The sequence below is a fragment of the Syngnathoides biaculeatus genome, chromosome 2 (assembly GCF_019802595.1).
Source record: "Syngnathoides biaculeatus isolate LvHL_M chromosome 2, ASM1980259v1, whole genome shotgun sequence".
NCBI lineage: Eukaryota > Metazoa > Chordata > Actinopteri > Syngnathiformes > Syngnathidae > Syngnathoides > Syngnathoides biaculeatus.
In genome coordinates this window covers 43,255,003-43,272,066 of record NC_084641.1, presented here as the reverse complement: position 1 = coordinate 43,272,066, position 17,064 = coordinate 43,255,003, and the positions used below count along the sequence as shown (strand labels likewise).

Genomic DNA, 17,064 nt, shown 5'->3' with positions numbered 1-17,064 from the left:
CAAAGTGTCCCTTTGCAGCCGCCCTGATCCGAGCATAATTGACCTTCCAACGGCTGTGTTTGACATAATAAATGGTCACTTTAATGAATTGTCATATTCCAACTTGCCTACAAAGGACTTCTACAATACCATCCTACGTGCAGATGAGAGTTATATGGATGACTGGATTCTACTTAACAAATCCATTGATGCTGCAGATAAATGCCTTGGAAGGAGGGGACCCCTGTGGAGGACCCCAGTGCTGAAGTGGTCATGATGTCCATCACTCATTCTCCCGACCCCACTCTTGCCATATCTTTTCAGTTAAAGGCGCCTGAGCAATGGACCGCAGCAGAGGTTCTGGAGTGTTTGGAAAACCATATGAGGAATGTGCGGAAGACGACACCTCAGTCCCACCCCACTTCTTATCTTCAGAGCCCAGTGACCGCCTTGTTTCGTCCATTCGACCCTGCCATATCCGAGACTTCATCAGCGGCCTGTGAACCGGAATGCCCTACTGTCTCTCTGCCTACATCTGCTTTGGCTCGCAACCAGTCCATGTCAAATGAGATAACGGTGTGTTCACATGGGCCCACTGCATTTTCTCCTCCTCCTACTGCCATCCCCTCTTTAGTGCCAAAGGCTGCTAAACCTGGTGTCCACCAAGTTGTGGCTTTGTTTGACAAAGTTCTGTCCTTGTGCAACACATCACTTGCCATCGGCCAAAAACCGGGTAACCGTCAGCCCTTGGACCTTAAGCCAGTCTGTCGTCAACCTGATCGGCCTCATAACCAGCAGTGTTCTCAGCCTGTCACTTGCAGAGTCTGTGGTTTCAGATTACTCAAAACATGCACATTGCAGACTCAACCCATGTCATGTAAGGCTTGAATGCCTTCATTCCTCAGCTGTGCCATCCCAGTCCGCTGCCAAAGCTGAGTTAAACTAGCCCGCCTGTGTTTTAAAATGGCTAACACGGGCTGTGTAAGTGACACCCTCACTGACGAGCAAGACCTGCAGTCCACTTATGTTATGTGCTGCGATCATCTTACTGATGACAAAACTGCAATCGTTGTGGGATTTCAGAGAGTGGGAGGAGCTAGTGACTTGTTTTATGCTCCATTCGGGTCAGTCACCTTTGAGAGGAATTCTTGATTGTCATGCACAATTAGTGTGGAGGCGGAGTCTAAGCTTAAGGGCGGCTGGTGTCCTTTCGAACCCCCAGCCAGTGCCTAAGAATGTGGTCCTAGTTGAATGTGGTGGCCTTACGACTCAGCCAAAATGTATTTATGACCTTGATGTGGAGATTTACGGTTTCAAGTTCATTGTACCAGCTTTTCTGGTTCCATGACAGAAGGATGAGGTCATCATTGGGAGCATTGTTATTTGGCCCATGATATAGAAAACGAGATCTGATGACAAGTACTGGGAAGCTTATCTGCTCTTGGAACTCTAACCCTGATTGTGAGCGGTTTCTTCAGTTGCTCAGCTGTGTAACTCGCTGGTCTGGTCCTGAATTATCTGACAAGATTGGCATGGTGAGACTGCAGCAGGATGTCATCCTTGCACCACAGCAAGAGTATCTAGTGTGGGGGAAGTTGTCTAGAAGTGCCCCTGTGTCACCTGGGAGCTCTGTCATCATTGAGCCCACCTCCCCCTGTTCAGCTCCCTGGGACAAAATCGTTGGACAGGTTTTCGCTTCAATGTGGGGTGATCGTTGGGTCCCAATGAAAATTCTAAACCCCACAAAAAAGCCCGGTAACAATACGCCGTAATGCAAAGGTGGCAGATGTTTATCTATGAGTTGCTGTGGAGGATCTGCCCATCTCTCAGGGTATGGCTGAGACAAAACTTGGTCAGACTGCTGACACTACCTCTGAGTCACAGCTGATCTCCTTAAACAGCTGAGAGTGTGGACTGGGAGACATCAACCTTGAAGCTTGTGAAGTGTCAGAGGAGTGGAGTCAGAGACTAGCTAAACTTGTGCTGACTTACCAAGACATCTTCTCCAGTGATAAGCTGGACTCCGGGGAAGTAAAAGGCAAAAGGCAAAGTGCAAAGGGCATCGTATACACCTTACTGATAACTGTCACCTCCGGTTGCCTTATCGAGGAGTTCCTCCTGCGCATTACCACAAATTGAGGGAAGTGCGGTCTGAGCTAGAATTGAAAGAAATCAATAAGTCAGTCAGTGAGTATGCCTCCCCACTGGTCCTGGTCTGGAAGATATCAGGTGACCTTAGGATCTGTACTGACTTTCGCTGGCTCAATACAAAAACTGTCAAAGATGCTCATTCACAAGTCTGACTGCCTCGCTGCCCTTGGTGGAAATGCCTTTTTCAGCACCATGGCTCTCACGTCAGGGTTCAACATCCCCCTCCATGAGTCTTGACAGGTGATACACAGCCTTTACAACCCCCTTGGGCCTATATGAGTATAGTAGGCTTCCCCAGGGCCGATGCAACAGCCCCACATCATTTATGCAGATGATGATCAGTGTCTTTGGTGTCAAGTCACTTTGTCTCCTTTGTTATCTAGATGAACTGCCTTGTCTTTGCCCGCTCTGAGGAAGAGGCCCTGAGAAGGCTAGACCTGGTCTTCTCGCACCTTAGAGCCAACAACCTGAAGCTGGCACAGAAGAAATGCCACAAATGCCTATGGAGGTCTGTGAAATTTCTTGGCCATAGGGTGGACAGCAGTGCCATCTCAGTTGATCAGGAGAAAGTGAATCTCATCACAGCTTTTAATAAGAGGGACCTCATGAACGATGATGGCTGCACTCCTTCTCAGCAGAAATGTAAGTCTTTCCTTGGGATGGTGCTGTTTTACCAACACTTTATCCCTGGCTCTTTTTCCATTGCAAGCCACTTGACACTTTGACGACTGCGCAGAAGATGAGAACAAGAGGTTCCCCTGGGCGGCGGCGTGCTGACACCTTCCAAGAACTGACTCCTCAGGATTGGACTCTCGTCTGTGAGAGGGCATTTAAGGATCTTAAATCCACACGCCTCAACAGTGTGGTGTTGGTGCATCCGGATTTGACAAGTCTTTCATCTTCTCCACTGATGCTTCCATTCTTTGTCTGGGTGCTGTTTTGTCTCAAGAGACTGATGGTGGAGAAAGAGCCAGACTTGTTGCATTTTCAAGCAAATCCTTGACTTGCAGCCAAACAAAGTATCCTGTACACTGACTTGAGTTTCTCGCTCTCAATTGGGCAGTTTGTGAAAAGTTTAGTCACTGGCTTAAAGGCCACAAGTTCACTGTTCGGTCAGACAACAACCATCTTACATACATCCTGACCAAGCCAAAACCTGATGCTTGTGAGCAGCATTGGGTCTCAAAACTGTCTCCATATTCATTCGATAAACACATCCCTGGCAGGTTGAATGTGGTTGTAGATGCTCTGAGTAAGGACCCCTTTGTGAAGCCTTTGACGGAGCAGCTGCTGTGCGAGTCTTATTCTGAGCTACTCAACAAGGCTGATGATATCAACAATGAATGTGTGCAGGACACTGTTCGCCTCACTTGACAACCGCAGGCCCTGGGCAATTTCTCTGCTGTTGATGGTTCTCTGTCTGAAGATGAGGTCTCCTTGCTCCTGTTGTCTGTGAATGATTGGGATCCTGCTCCAAGGCATCGTGCAGCCTCTCTCACTGACTACCTTTCCACCATGGAACCATCTGGTCAAGATGTGCTGCCTTCCTTGTCCCTTGGCGACCACCGCTCACACCAGCAACGAGATTCTGTCATTTCTAGGGTCGTTCACTATGTTGACAGAAAATGCAGGCCCTCCAGACACCAAAGAGAAGGTTGATGGAAGTTGTGACGGAAGACATGAGGGCAGTTGGTATTTGAGAGGAACGTGCAGGAGATAGGCTAAGATGGAAAAAGATGACACACTGTGGCGACCTCTAATGGGACAAGCTGAAAGGAAAAGAAGAAGACAAAGAAGAAGCAGGCCCTTCAGACATGAATGCTACAATGAGGATCAACCAACTCTGAGAATCCTTAAACAGTGGGATGAACTGACATTTCTGAATGGCAGCCTGTATAGGGTGACATAGGATCCTTTGACCAGGAAAAAAAGGTTTCAGTTCATTGTACCTGAGTCCCTGAAGGCAGATGCCTTGTTCAGTGTCCATGACTATTCTGGTCACCAGGGTCAGCCTCACAAACTTTCACTGGTGGTTTGTCTGGTGCGATATGGAGAATCAATCATGTGAAGTGCTGCCACAGATATGTTCTCGGGAAAACCCCATAGCCTTCAGCCAGAGACCCACTGCAGAGCATTAAGACCGTCACCCCCTGGAGCTTCTGTGCATTGACCTTTGGTAAGCTGAGGAGAGTAATAAGTCCAGGGATGTTCTGGTGGTCACTGATCATTTCACCAGGCTTGCACATGCTTTTCCCTATCAGGACCAGACTGGCAAGAAGGTAGCTAAGAAGTTGTGGATTGCTTTTTTTTGCATATATGGCTTTCCCCAGCACCTGCATTGACCAGGATGCAAACTTTGAAAGTGAATTAATTGCTTAGCTTTTGGCGGTCTGGAATTGGCAAGTAGTGCACCTTACCATCTAATGGGGAATGGCAGCAGGTTCAATCACACTCTGGGAAACATGTTGGAAGTCTTTGCTTCCTTGTTCTAAACAGAAATGGCCACAAATGGTCCAGACCATGACCTTTGTGTCCAACTGCACTGTCCATGGGATCACAGGGTTTGCACCTTTCTATCTGAAGTTTGGTCGGGTGCCTAGACTGCTGGTTGACCACCTCTTCAAGAACGTTCTCCATGATGAGACTGTGTGTGACTATAATGTCTATGTGAAAGCACTTCTGGATAACCTGCACTGTGCAATGACGTTGGCACAGAAGAACTGCTCAGCTGAGCAGGAACATCAACGTCATCAGTACAACAAGCAGGTCAAGGGTTAGTCCCTATCTCATGAGGACAAGATACTTCTGGCGAACAAAGGTGTTAAATGCAAACGCAAACTCTCTGACAAATGGCAACTCAATGTCTACACTGTTGTGGCAGCGAAACATACGTTGCATGTCTACCGGATCAGATCGAGAAAAGAAGGAACGTGTTGTTCACCAGAACATGCTTCTTCAGGTTAACTTCCTGCCCTTGGCTGAAACCTTGGATGACGATGGTGCTCCGGTGACCATGCCTGCTCCTAGTGAGACTGATGAGCCTTTTCTGCCTGACTCTGATGGCACTGAGATGTCAGGGTTTGACACTGCAGCAGCAACAGCTAGTCCATCTCTCACTGGATCCCTTTCCACTGTTGATGACTGGGATGGTGGCCGCACTTCCTCATGGGTTCATGATCAGTCCTCCAGTGATGTACCCCCATGTCTTGACAGCCCAAACTTACCTTCTGTCTCCACACCGCCCAACGACTGCCTGCTCAGACCGCACCCTGGTATCAAATGTTGAGTGTCGGCTTACCTCATCTTTTGGCAGGGTCATGTGTGCCAGTTGATTGGGTCTATGACACAACTTGACACAGCATTCTTTGGGCTGTTTTGTTTTTTTGTCATGTGTATTTGCGTTAAGATTATGTTGTTATTGTTGTTCGTGTATGGCCTGAATTTGTGTGGTGTGTAAGGCACCTCATTTTGTCTATAGAGTATTATGGGTGTATGCTAGGCGCCAAGCATATCTCGTAATTCTCTTGTCCTTTAAATAGGAAGGTTTTATCCTGATGTACTATAGTTGTTTTCTCAGAGCCTGTGTTTTTGGATGCGGTCTGTAACACGACAGAATTTTATGAACTTCTCATGGAGTGAATGTAGTAAAGTTAAAAGTATATTTTTCATTATTTTTATAATCACACAAAATTTCTAAATAGTTGTTTGACATATTAAGCCTGAGTGGAATGTTGCAATTCAGCCCTTGCACCCCCACGTACATTTTGAGAAGACACACCATCCTGTATTTAGTACTGTGACGGTCTTCACTCCTCCCTTTTCATCGATGTACATTGCGGTAAACTACATCGTGGTTGAGGAGTGTTTGCACTTTGTAGTATGTATAGAGGATAATATATTTGTTCCACTTGTCTAAGTCCGAGCTTGATGCTACAGTTATTACAAAGTGTTTGTTTCGCCTTGTTCGCGGCAGCTGTGTGAAATAAAGGGGGATTGCCTCCGAGAAGAATCCTGTGCCATGACAAGGTCTTTAAAACTACACAACGCAAGTCCACCGGTTACACTTGGTGTACCTGACACAGTACTGATTGGATGACCGCTGTTTCGAACTGTCTCAACAGCTCTTGTGACAGGCCATTCTGCCTCAGAAGCCACAAGAAGTACATCCTTTGCTGGGCTTTTTTGAGGATGGAGGTGATGTTCATCTCCCATTTCAGGTCCTGTGAGACTCTAATTCCCAAGAACTTGAAGGTCTTAAAATTAGACACAAGGACGTTGGACAACGTGAGGGAAAACTGTGGTGAACGATGCCTCCCGAAGTCCACAATCATCTCTACAGTCTTGAGAGTGTTCAAAGCCAGGTTGTGTTGGGCACACCAAAGTTCCAGTCTCACCACTTCCTGTCAATGTGCAGACTCTTCGCCATCTTTGATGAGGCCGATGATTAGTTTCACCTGCGAACTTTAAGAGTTTGACAGCCGGGTGCCTGGATGTCCAGTCATTTGTGTAGAGCGAGAAGAGCAGAGGGTAGAGGACACAAACTTGGGGTGCCCCGGTGCTGATAGTGTGGGTTGATGAAGTGGTGTCTCCCAGCCTCACCAGCTGTGAGATGGAAGGCGAGACGTTGAGCTGAAGAAGTTTGGAGGAGAGGCATTCTGGTATGATGGTGCCAAACACAGAGCTGAAGGCCACGAACAGGAGCAGTTTGTGACTTAGAAGAGGAGGCAGCCACCACTCGTTCAGCCAGAAAAAAAGACACGATGAAATTCCATGACATTTCCAAATTTATTCAAAACAATCATCCGGAAAATGTGTTAACTAGTCAGGTGATTGGTCACTTCGATGACATTTGCCTTGCTTATTTCCGCATGATTATTAAAAGCCATCAAAGGCAAATATCCTTGGATTGGTACTTCAGTAAAAATTGAAAGCTAATGTTAATGTATGTTTTGAATTCATAGTTTATGGAAGTTATTAATTTTAGCAGAATTAAATTGTGTGCGAGCCTCCATCCTTTTTGGTCGCCACCCACTTATTAACAAAGGTAAATGAACATCATTTTTTATTATTTGTTACAGCATGTACACTTTAAATGCTCATTTTTAAGGTAAATTAACATCATTTTGTATTAATTTTTACATTATGTACACTTTGAATACTTATTTTTGGTGGAGAACGGGTGGGTGTGATTGGACCTTGGAACGGGTTAGGCTATTTACATGTAAAATGCGGTTATACTTATGAATGTTTCCCTTTACGAAACGACTTCTGGAACGGATTAATAGGGTTAGGGTTAGTGAGCAATTGTAATGCGTACCAGACTAATTTGGAGTCATTAGCGCCAAGATGTTTTTCCAGTTTCGCAGCATCATCCCTCTTTGCAATGTTAGTTTCTTTAGTCAGTTAGTATCTAGTGCAATTGTAGAGGGCCCTATCCCCACGATATGCAACCTCCTTAGCCTGGCGGTGTTGCCTAAGTCTGCCTGTAAACCAAGGCTTGTTGTCTAATTTTGCCTTGTTGCTCCACTTTTTAACTGATTTTACCAAAGGCTTCGCACACTTAGGTGCTTGTCTGTATGTAGGTATTAAGTAGAGCAGCAGTGATCAGAGGAGCCTTGGGAAGTGCGGGGAATTGTGCAATATGCATGCTTAATGGAAGTATAACAGTGGTCTAGAGTGTTATTTGCCTTCGCCGTGAATGGTACAATGTAAACTGTAAAAACTACCTTCATTTTCAGATGAAAGTATTGATGTATTGTAAAAATGACATTGGCATTTTTTCTGTAGGATGTAAAAAATTCTGAGAAGAGTTCCTCACTGAGACTGATGTAGACCCTTTTGCCCAAGCAGCCACCATGGCTAGTGCCTGCATGAATATTTTTGCACCAAATTTCTACAACCAAACACACTGGCAATAACATTACCTGACAATTACAGGGGTCAACATAAATCATACTAGCAAGGCTCTATCCAGTACCGAGATACATATAATACATAATACATATACATCAGACATGCGATGAACACAGGTGATAAAATGATTGGCCCATACTTATGTTGATGGATACTTCGTGATAGCGGGTGCCAAGTGTGCTTGGGAGTTGAAGGGATGTTTTTTTTTTTCACGGCTCTCCCGACTGCTTTGATCTCACTATGAATTATACCTTGGCAAAAGCCCCTTTCACAAGTTGTTCGATCTCACCCAAAAGGAAATCCACGCATTAAAAGCTGAATACGGGGTTTGTCTCATTGAAATGAAAGACCACCACCAACACTGAGGTCAAAGAGTTTACACAAAAACTTGACTTCACCAAAGTACTTTCACCTCGTCAAGCTCTCTTCGGTGGTAGAACGAATGCTTTACATCACCTTACACAGCCGTATCAGATGAACATGTACGTCGGTGAAGAAAATGAGTGGTTGAACACCATGCTATATTGCAAGTTCTCCCACTTAGAAGTCATGGAGGGGTCTGAAATTTTCATCGTATGCATGTCCACTGTGAGAGAGATAATCAAAAAGAAAAATTCTGAAATAACAATGTATGATTTTTTTAACGATTTATTTGTGTGATACAGCTGCAAATAAGTGTTTGAACACCTGAGAAGACCAATGTTAAAATGTTTGCTCCAACACTGGACCTTTTTTCACGAAAGCTGCTTGGCAATTTCTCCCTAGCCCTTGCCAGCCGTGTGGAATTGTAAAATTTTGTCTCATTGGTTTGGCCATGTTACAAATTTGAGTCTTACTGATTGTATGGGGTGGAGAGGTGTCTTTATGCAGCTAACGACCTCACACAGGTTCATCTGAGTCAATATAATACATGAAGTGGAGGTGGACTTTTAAAGGCGGACTAGAAAGAGCGCTTTGAGGATCAGAATTCTAGCTGATAGACAGGTGTTCAAATACTTACTTTCAGCTGTATCACACAAATAAATCACTAAAAAAAATCATACATTGTGATTTCTGGATTGTTCTTTCTCTCTCACAGTGGACATGCACCTATGATGAAAATTTCAGACCCCTCCATGATTTCGAAGTGAGAGAACTTGCAATTACAGGGTGTTCAAATCCTCATTTTCTTCACTGTATATGTGGATGTGACATCTCTGTATCCTTATGACAACAGAATTTCTTCCTGTCCATTGGGACATCCCACAATCATCCACAACAACTTTGATGGCTCTAAAAAATATTTTGGACTGATCAGGTTCAGTGCTTTTTGGTTTTTGCTGCCTCAAAAAATATCCATCTATCCATTTTCTTAGCCGCTTATCCTCACAAAGGTCGCGGGGAGTGCTGGAACCTATCCCAGCTGTCAATGGGCAGGAGGCGGGGTCCACCCTAAACTGGTTGCCAGCCAATCACAGGGCACATTGAGATGAGCATTCACACTCACAATCATACCTCGGAGGCAATTTAGAGTGTCCAATTAATACCCCATGTTTTTGGGATGTGTGAGAAAACCGGAGTGCCCGGAGAAAAATCACGCAGGCACGGGTAGAACATGCAAACTCCACATAACTGGGCCCGGGATTGAACCCGGGACCTCAGAACCGTGCCACCTGCTCAAAAAACAGGTAAATTCGTGTTTCTGAAGTTTCAGGCTATCATGCTAACGTTACTGATCAGGCCGATGGGGAGAAATACATCAATGACTACCTTGTTTATCAAGGTATTCAATTGACCCCCACTAATGTCAAGGCAAAAGACAAATGGTTAAATTATGCCGGAATGCTTCGTGAGGTAAATTGGGACAAAGGAAAAATCTGAATCAGACTGACTCTGTGACCAAACCAGAGACTTTTTTTCAGTACATTTTTCATGTCTGTATGAGATCAAATACTTCAACTTTACCAATGAAAATATAGTCATGATGCAGTACAGTCATCCAAGGAACAATCTCACACCCCCCTCTAACTCCTGTACTTGACAACCGCATCGGCTAGAATGATCATTAACGATTATTTAGAACATCTGTAATCCAGAGTTCTTTACACAGACAACCAGTCTCATTTATGGGGTCAAAGAAGGTAAAAGGTGAAATTAGATAACTATTTAGGAGACTTGAGTGATGAATTGAACGGCGACAGCATACAGGACTTTGTCTCTGCAGGTCCAAAAACCGATGGCTATCAAACCAAAGCTCGCAAGAAAACAGTAATGAAAGTCAAAGATATCACCCAGACTCAAGACTGGTGCCACCATATCAACTTTGACAGCAAAAGTTCAGATTGCTGCCGGGCGGCAAATGTTTACCATTTGGTTATTAAAGAACAAAAATGGAACTGTCTGATGGAGACCACCCGGATGACCCCCTAACAAATCAGCATGCCTCACAGGGGACCTTTCCAAGCACCATTGAGGCGGGACAGGGTCAGAAAGCAACTTCATGACAGATATGACTGCAAATGATATATATTTTTTGACTAGATGGTAACCCATTATTTTCCTTTGTTACTCCAATCATGCCTGAACATCATGTCATATCCCAACAATGCCAGGAAACATGAGCTCACCTTGTTTTCAAAGCCATTTTGTTCTCACCATTTTGTACTCCTTGTCAACGGATGCAATGTCAGCTGGCACCTGTCCCTACAGGTGATGTCAACAAACACGTGCGCTGGCTGGATGACACCTGATGACCTCATAGACAATAAATCGTTTTGACAAGAGCCGGAAATGACGTCATTGACAATAAATAATTGTTTAATCAAAGCTAACGTCATAGGCAAGACAGTGGTACCTCTACTTGCAAACATCTCTAGTAATGAAACAAATCAGATTATGAAAAGTATTGTCTCTAGTTACAAAGGAAATTCAGGATACGAAAGGACAAATGGGCGCTGGATTCCCCAAATTCCGCTTAATGTAAACATCCTGTTTCTTGGTTTGTGTGGCACGAGAGAGCTGCTTTCCCATTGGCTATCACCGTACCATCTTCCTGGTATCCGAATGGCGAGGAGGGACGTCAATCTTTGCCCATGATGAACATCCTGTGTCTTGGTTTGTGTGGCACGATGGAGCCGCTCTCCTATTTGCTATCGCTGCAGCATCTTCCTGGCATCCCATTGGCTATAGCAACATCAGTCTTTACCTTTGATGCTTTTTGATTCCCTTGGTCACTCAGAAGTCACTGAATCACACTAAGCGCTGTCACACCCTGTACAATTTTTTTCGTTTGTATTTTTTGCAAGCTTATCTATATTTATTCACCATGGTCCCCAAGAAACTGGAATTAAGTTGTGTCCATGCCTATGTTTGTACACATGTTTTCTCTCCATGTTTGCCTCCTCCTCTGTACCCCACGCTGCCGTTTGCTTGTAACTCACCCTTTTCGTCACATAGTGGCCCAACGCCAAGTGTAAATGAATATAATTGTTTTATAATTTTTTACATTATGTACTTTGAAAGCTTATTTTTGGCAATTTATGTGTGTGTGTGTGTGTGTGTGTGTGTGTGGGGTGGGGGTGGGTTGGAACGGAATAGGCTATTGACATGTAAAATGTAAAATGTTTTGACAGAACCGGGCCTTTAATACTCTTCCTGAAATTGTATTTCTAAATCAGTTGTCCCCTCCTCGAGCTGTCACCTTATCATGGGGGAGTGGTTGGTGTGTCTTTATGATCCTTGGAGCTAAGTTGTCAGGGGCTTCATGCCCCTTGTAGGGTCAGCCATGGCAAAAAGGTCCGAGGTGAGGGGCCAGACAAAGTCTGACACTAAAACCCCTATGACGAGTGAAAATGTTGGATCTTGTTTCCCTTGCCCAGACGCGGGTCACTGGGCCCCACCCTCTGGAGCCAGAACTGGAGGTAAGGCTCGAAGGAGAGCCCCTGGAAGTCGGGCCTACACTCATGGGGCTTGGCTGGGCACAACCCAAAAGGGTAACATGGTTCCCCCTTTCCATGGGCTCACCACCTGTAAGAGGGGCCATAGTGATCGGTTGCGATGTGAGCTGGGCGGAGGCCAGGCAGGGACCTTGGTGATCCGATCCCCGGCTACAGAAACTACCTTAAGGACATGGAATGTCACCTCTTTGGCAGGGAAGGAGCCCAAGTTGGTGCGTGAGGTTGAGAAATTCTGACTACATACAGTCAGACTCGCCTCTACGCATCGCTTGGGCTCCTGTACCACTCCTCATGAGAGGGGTTGGACTCTGTTCTACTCTGGAGTTGCCCATTGTGAGGGACCCCGAGCAGGTGTGGGTATACTCATTAACCCCCAGCTCGGGGTCTGTACCTTGGGGTTTACCCCAGTGGATGAGAGGGTAGCCTCCCTCAGGCTTCAGGTAGGGGGACGAGTCCTGACTGTTGTTTGTGCTTATGCACCAAACAGCAGTTCAGAGTACCCACCCTTTTTGGAGTCCTTAGAGGGAGTGCTCGAGAGCACTCTCTGGGGACTCCATCATTCTGCTGGGGAACTTCAATGCTCAAATGGGCAAAGACAGTGAGACCTGGAAGGGTGTGATTGGGAAGAACAGCCCCCCGATCAGAACCCAAGTGGTGTTCTGTTCTTGGACTTCTGTGCTCATCACGGATTGTCCACTGTGTTCAGGCATAAGGGTGTCCACTTGTGCACCTGGCACCAGGACACCGTAGGCCGCAGTTCGATGATCGACTTTGTAGTCGTGTCATTGGACCGCATGTCTTGGACACTCGGGTGAAGAGAGTTGAAAGCGCAACTGATCACCACCGATGATGGGGGAAGATACCGGTCTCACGTGGCAGGCCCAAACTTATTGTGAGGGTCTGCTGGGCAGATTCCCCTGTCTGGCACATTCCCCTGTCAAATGGAATTTCAACCCCCAGCTCTGAAACAACTTTGCTCAGGTTCTGGAGGAGGCGGGGGACATTGAGTCAGAGTGGATGATGTTCCGCGTCTCCATTACTGAGGTGGCTGACCGGAGCTGTGGCGTAAGGTGGTCGGTGCCTGTCGTGGCGGAAACCCCAGAACATGTTGGTGGTTGAAGTTGATTCTCAGATCCAGGAGGAGCAACGTGGTTTTCGTCCTGGCAGTGGCAGGCGGCAGGATCCTCGAGGGTGCATGGGAGTTCGCCCAACCTGTCTACATGTTTTGTGGACTTGGAGAAGGGGTTCGACCGTGTCTCTTGGGGAGTCTTGTGTTTTGTTTTGTTTTTTTTCCCAGGAGTATACGGTACCGAAACCCCTAATATGGGCTGTTCGGTCCCTGTACAAACAGTACCAGAGTTTCGTCCACATTGCCGGCAATTAGTCAGACTTGTTTCCGGAGAGTCTTGGACGCTCCCAAGGTTGCCCTTTGTCACTAATTTTGTTCACAACTTTTATGGACAGAATTTATAGGCGCAGCCGATGCCTACAGGGTGTCCCTTTCAGCATCGCATCTCTTCACTTTGCAGATGATGTGGTTCTGTTGGCTTCATCAAGCCGAGCTCTCCAACGCTCACTGGAGCGGTTCACAGCTAAGTTTGAAGCGGCTGGGATGAGAATCAGCACCTCCAAATCAGAGACCATGGTCTTCAGTTGAAAAAGGGTTGCATGATGAGATCCTGCCCCAAGTGGAGGAGTTCAAGTATCTTCAGGTCTTGTTCACAAGTGAGGGAAGAACGAAACGGGACATCGACAGACAGATCGGTGCAGCGTCTACATGATGCGGACTTTGTATCGGTCTGTTTTAGTGAAGAGGGAACTAAATCGAAAAGTTAAGCTCTCAATTTACCAGTTGATCTACGTTCCTACCCTCACCTATGGGCACGAGCTGTGGGTCGTGACTGAAAGACCAAGATCCCGGATACAAGCGGCCAAAATGAGTTTCATTTGCAGGGTGTCTGGGCTCTCCCTTAGAGATAGGGTGAGATGCTCGGTCATCCGGGAGGGGCTGTGTCGAGCCACTGCTCCTGTGCATTGAGAGGAGCCAGATGAAGTGGTTGATCTGATTCGGATCCCTCTCTGACACCTCGCTGGTGAGGTGTTCTGGGCATGTCCCACCGGAAAGAGACCCCGGGGACAACCCAAGACAGGCTGGAGAGACTCTTTTGGCTGGCCTGGGATCGCCTCGGGATCCCTCCGGAGGAATTGGAAGAAGTGGCCGGAGAAAGGGAAGTCTTGGTATCCCTGCTGAAGCTACTTCCCCGCTAACCGAAGTGGTAGAAAATGGATGGATGGAAATCAGTTGTGTTGTGTTGGATTGTGTCTGTCCAGTGTTTTCACTGCAACTCACCAGCCACAGTGTTTTACCCACAGGAATCTGTACGCTGAGGAAGAGTTCATGGTTACTCAGATCGAGGATGATCTTGTTTTCCGACACGAGGACATTCCGACAGCCGTAGGTGTGTGGGCAGAAGGAGGCATTGACGGAGCCTGGTACAGAGTAAATGTGAAAACATCAACAAAACCAATCCAAACGAAAGATTATAGTAGCAATGAAAAGGGCCCTCAAACTCGGTTTTTCAAGTTGAATTGTCCAAACAATCACTAGGTATTTCAAAAAAGCTTTTTGTAATTAGAGCGAATTAGTTAGTTAATTCGTCAAAACTCACCTCACCGTTAATTTATTGTCCAACATTATCCATGGGTTTTAGTGGCTTTTTTTTGTACATCCTGTTAAGACAGCACCATGAGACCGGCAGCCCATTTTGACAGCTCGAGCTATCTGATAGCTTTTCTTTTCTATCTTTTCTAACCTGCACCTTGTTAATTTATGTTTTGAGGCCTTAGTGTATTTATTTTGATGTAATTTATGATATTTCTAAACATGGAGGCACAGACCCATTGCAACTGCTACTGGAGTTGGGATTAACTGTTGGCACTCTGTGCTAGCATGACATCACCGAGTACTGTTAAATCACTGACACTCTCTGTGAGCTGAAGAAGATGAAAATGCAATGTCATGCTGGCAAATCGATTAAGGGGAAGAAAATGTCACGCCGTTTTATCGAAAATATTTTGGGGAAACAACCTCTATTCCCGAAACGGACAAGCTAGCAATCCACAAGAGGGACTTCAAAGAAGGGAAAGCCTCGTGTTTAGCTGCGGTTTACAGACTCAAGGCTAACAACACGAACACAGCACATTTTTCTTCTTGCATGCTGCATTTTAGCTCCTGTGTGCAATATTGCTGCTCAAACTACAAATAATCCCATTGTGTGATTAAATAAATGTTATTTTAAGATGGATATTGAAATTTAATGGTCCTTTTTTGGATGAAGGATTCAAAAGTTTAGAGAAGAACAAATTAAATTAATCCATGAAGGTTATAGAGCATTTTTGTCATTTCAGGACACTGTGGCACTTTAAAAAAAGATAAAGGTAGACCAGAAAAACATTTGGTGGAAGCTGAGAAAAGAAAAATGTTGTGCAGTTTTTCGGAAAGAGGTGAGACAGGCTCTCGATGGACAGGAGGAGCTCCCGGAAGATAGGACTAGTACAGCCACGGTGATCAGAGAGACAGGAAGGAGAGTACTGAGTGTGTCTTCTGGAAGGAAAGGGGAGAAGAAGATTTGGAGTTGGAAAAATACATGTCGTCCAATAAAAAAGAGGTTAGAAGAAGAGGTAGGACATTGAGAGGATGGAGGAGAGGCGAAAGGCTCAACAAGAGGCACATGATGACATGAACACAAGGTTGGACACAAAAGAAGGAGAAAAGGATCTACAGGTTGGCCGGACAGAGGGACAAAGATGGGAAGGATGTGCAGCAATTAAAGTTGATTAAGGATAGCGATGGAAATATGTTGACTGGTGCCAGTAGTGTGCCAAGTAGATGGAAAGAGTACTTTGAGAAGTTGATAAATGAAGACAACAAGAGAGAAGGAAGACCAGAAGAGGCAAGCGTGAAGAACCAGGAAGTGGTAATGATTAGTAAGGGGGAAGTTAGAAAGGCACGACAAAGGATGAAAAATGGAAAGGCAGTTGGTCCTGATGGCATATCTGTGTGTATGGAAGCAATTTGGAGATGTGGCTGTGGAGTTTTTGAACAACTTACTAAACAGAATGCAGCCCTATGGGGGCACAAGCCAGTGCAATCTGTAGGCCGGTCAATGCAGAGGGCTGCAGCAGGAAGGGCATCCGGCAGAAAAGCTGTGCCAAACATAGATGAGTGTTCATCTAAAGAATACCATACCAGACGTGGCCCGGGTGAACAATGCCTGTCCCCAGAACCGTGAACCTGCAGGGCGTTGGTAGAAATTTAGCGACTGTGTGTCGAAGACAAAGAAGAGGAGGAAAGCAGATTAGTCGGCAGAAGAAGAAGAGGAATCCACAGAGCCTGCAACTGAGTGTAGGGACTTTGAATGTTGGTACTATGACAGGAAAAGCTCAGGAGTTGGTTGAAATGATGATTAAAAGGATTATTGTGCATACAAGAGAGGAGGTGGAAAGGTCGTAAGGCTAGAGGTTTAGGAGCAGGGTTTAATTTATTTTTTTTTACCATGGAGTACTAATTATTTTAAAGAAAGAGCTGGCTAAGAATGTCTTGGAGGTAAAAAGAGTATTAGATCGAGTGATGATGCTGAAACTCCAAATTGTGGGTGTTATGTATAACGTGATTGCTATGCCCCAAAGCTAGGATATTACCTAGAGTTGAAAGAGAATTTCTGGAAGGGACTAGATGAAGTAGTTCTGAGCATACCAGACAGAGAGAGAGTTGTGATTGGTGCAGATTGTCATGGAGATGTTGGTGAAGGAAACAGGGGCCATGAAGAAGTGATGGGTAAGTATGGCACCCAGGAAAGGAACTTTGAAGGACAGATGGTGGTGGACTATGCAGAAAGGATGGAAATGGCAGGACTGAACACTTTCTTTCCAGAAGAGGCAAGAACATAGGGTGACCTTCAAGAATGCAGGTGGTTAGGGTTAGACACGCAGGTGGATTACATTTTGTACAGATGATGAAATCTGAATGAGGTTTACTGACTGTAAGGTAGTGGTAGCGGAGAGTGTAGTTCAACAGCATAGGATG

At 45.6% G+C, this 17,064-nt stretch overlaps 1 protein-coding gene across 20 annotated transcripts in view; it reads right to left on the bottom strand.

Annotated features, from left to right (window-relative positions):
* Positions 1-17,064, bottom strand: part of lama5 (laminin, alpha 5) — a 377,096-nt gene that overhangs the window by 212,559 nt on the left and 147,473 nt on the right. For all 20 annotated transcript variants that reach the window (XR_009793010.1, XR_009793011.1, XR_009793012.1 and 17 more), the window contains one exon: positions 14,329-14,468. Coding sequence is in view for 17 of the 20 variants with exons in the window: in XM_061806903.1 (XP_061662887.1) it covers positions 14,329-14,468 (140 nt within the window). In the remaining 3 variants the exon portion in view is untranslated. The remainder of the gene's footprint in view (positions 1-14,328; positions 14,469-17,064) is intronic.